We start from the raw sequence: 2,925 nt of genomic DNA on the forward strand, positions 1-2,925 counted from the left end.
TTGTATAAATGTATATGTGTGTGTCAACGTAAATATCATGCATATAAAATATATAGAAAATATGAACACAAGCGTACATGTATACCTATGCAAATAAACTTACTTATATGCATATCGATTCATATGCTTATTATTATACAATGCAAGGATTTGTGTATCATTTAACTTCTTTAAAGACTATATAAGATTGTATTCTTAAGTGTACTTTTGCGGATGACGCATGTATCTGACTTCAAAATAGGATGCGTTGCAACCGAAAAGAAGCTCGTGGGCTTCGACGTGGTAAAATATATGCAATCCATCGTCCAAAAAAAACAGTATATAAAGTACGGACGTGGTGGTTTTGTCCGTTTAAAACATCTGTTTAACGATAGTCTCTGCCGCACGCAGTAGACATTCAATTTTAACATAAGTATATCTTTCCATCAAATTTTTGAACAAGTTTCAAACTTTACTTATAATTGTGCACGACTATGTGCTTAAAACGCATAACCACAAGGTACTCACCCCGTTTCATCATCAGAGATAGGTGACACATGCAATGACGGCATGGATTCGAACTTATTCCTGGCCGCCAGCAAGGATTTGGCAGCCTCCTCAGGGTTGACATTGTTGTCCACTTGCATGCTTTGTGCCATACTACGTATCTGATAGAGTGTATCAATTTGAGTATTCAACTGATGCTACAGCTTTCGTAAGTAGTTGGCGTACAAAGCTATTGTGAGTAACTCGGGTAGTCAATATGAACACTCCGTGAAGAGTGACACGTTGGCCAACTCAACCGAGTACGGTAGCCCCACAGTTTAGATGACTTAGACCGGCGGCTTTTCAGGGTGGTCCAATCTGATCAGGAGGTATGTAGATAATAGTTCTCGCCAGTGCGTGTGTAGTGTGTGTAATACTGTGCAGTATATGCTTGTTCTCGAGTGTGTATATGTGTGATGTTTGCATTCATGATGAGGAAGGCTGCTGAGTTGCTTTTACTTTTTTTATGTAAATATATTATTTACCGTGTATGGTTTTGCTAGAAACTGACGGCCCAGATCAACCGGAGTAGTAACGCGCCGGCATAGTCGTCGGAAATACTCTCTCGTGTGACGCTGTGAAGTATTGAGAGTCTGAGAGTATATACACTACTAAATGCATGGTACAACTTTTTAACCAGCGAACCCCCCCCCCCGCCCGCGGGTGAGAGTGGCTGACTGGCTGGGGAGTGGATTGACTGTGTGACAGGTTGACAACAGAACTGTGTGATCTTATTGGCTCTCGACGCGATTTGTTGGTATTCGTGTGTGCTTACGAATTTTTCTTGTAAATTTTATAAATTTTTATGTGGAATTTGAAATTTCCGTCGTTTTCACACATTTTAGGTCTTTTAGGACAGATGTGATCGAGTCAGAAATTCAGAATACAATCGGCCCTGTCCTGGAATAGAACATAAATGGACCAGGGGCAGATATCAATACGTGTAAAATATTGTTTTCACCCCCCAGAGGCCAGAGGGCCCAGACAGTCAGACTGTTCACTGTACGACAGACTGCATTTTTGTTTTCTGGTATTTTTTTTAAAAATCAACAATATTTATTTACATTTTTGGACAACAATCGAGAGGGATTATATAATATTTTTTCAATACACAAAAAGGAAGTTGCTTTTCTTTTTTACAAAATAATATGAAATCTATATTTAGTTGTTTAAAAAACACTTTTTATTTATTTTGTTTATTTTTTTAAAATTATAGCCAAAAAGAACAAATACAAACAGTCAAACGAGTCGATAATTGTCTATTTAATCCAATTGTTGTCCACTTTACTAAGGAGTAAGGGCCCGCCTAATAAAAGTATTTAGTTCTCGAAAATATAAATATAAATAAAATTGGCGAATGAAATTGCTTGTATTTAGTATGATTTCGAGTTGTTCTTGAAAAATCCAAAATCTTTGTCCGTTGAGGACTTGTGAGGAGTTGAGGTTCACTTTCCGAGGGTCCTGGTCCAGGAGGCTGGAGCCTCGGAAAACGTTCAAAATGAATAATAAAGCAGTACGGTAAAGTTTTGGATAGTACATACATACGTATGTAAATATAAAAATCCAAAAATTAGTTAAGAAAACGTACTTTGTAAAACCTGGTGGCCCTAAACCAGTAGCACCCCGGAAAGACCGCCAAAGTAACACTTTTAGTTATTTGAGCGGGCCACCCGTCAGGACCAATGCGACGGACTTTGCGCCTAGCTCACCATATAAATACGACAGTTTGAAGTTTTGAATATATCAGGTGTGAGCGGAGCTCACCGTTTGATTATATTCTGGCGCGCGGAGCGCGCCATTTCATTACTTGAGAGAGCCCACAGCGCGATATCATTGATCCAGGCGTTTTTGTAACAAGTGCGATAAGATACAAACAACAATTCCTGGGTACCATATAAACACCATTCTATTGACGATTATATGGGAAGATATAAGCAAGAACGTATGTAGATGAGAGCAAAATTCAGATTGGAATAATACTTAAACACAGTTAGTATGCCGCGTGCTCAGGCAGTAGGCCCCAAATACCGGAAGAAGGGATCGGGTCGTAAGCGCGCCAATGCAGGTGGGAAGCAAGCAGTACAGACTCTAACACTTGTGCCGGGACAAACCCCTTTAGGCTTTAAACTTAAATCAACCGAAGTAGACCCTCTAATAAATGATGGGGCGCAACAAAGCCAATCAGCAGATCCTACGGATGATTTTTAGAGACTATGACACAGACCAATCAGGTCGCGATCGTGCCAACGGAAAATACTACAAATGGTATAGTAATTGTATCAGTGCAAGACGTAGCATGTAGCTATAGATAATGTTGCTAGAATCATTAACAATTCCTTTGCAAGATTGTATACTTTTCTCCCTCGAAACACAGGTGTGTAAACTTTGATGGAAATTATT

General features: G+C 39.2%; 1 protein-coding gene across 1 annotated transcript; it reads left to right on the forward strand.

Annotated features, from left to right (window-relative positions):
* Nucleotides 1-2,520: 2,520 nt before the first annotated feature.
* On the forward strand, nucleotides 2,521-2,733 carry SARC_02691 (hypothetical protein; the record flags this gene model as incomplete). Its single annotated transcript, XM_014303528.1, has 1 exon — nucleotides 2,521-2,733. The coding sequence occupies one exon, from the start codon at nucleotides 2,521-2,523 to the stop codon at nucleotides 2,731-2,733; it is 213 nt and encodes a 70-aa protein (XP_014159003.1).
* Between the last annotated feature and the right edge of the window lie 192 nt (nucleotides 2,734-2,925).

This window comes from Sphaeroforma arctica (genome assembly GCF_001186125.1).
Source record: "Sphaeroforma arctica JP610 unplaced genomic scaffold supercont1.124, whole genome shotgun sequence".
NCBI lineage: Eukaryota > Ichthyosporea > Ichthyophonida > Sphaeroforma > Sphaeroforma arctica.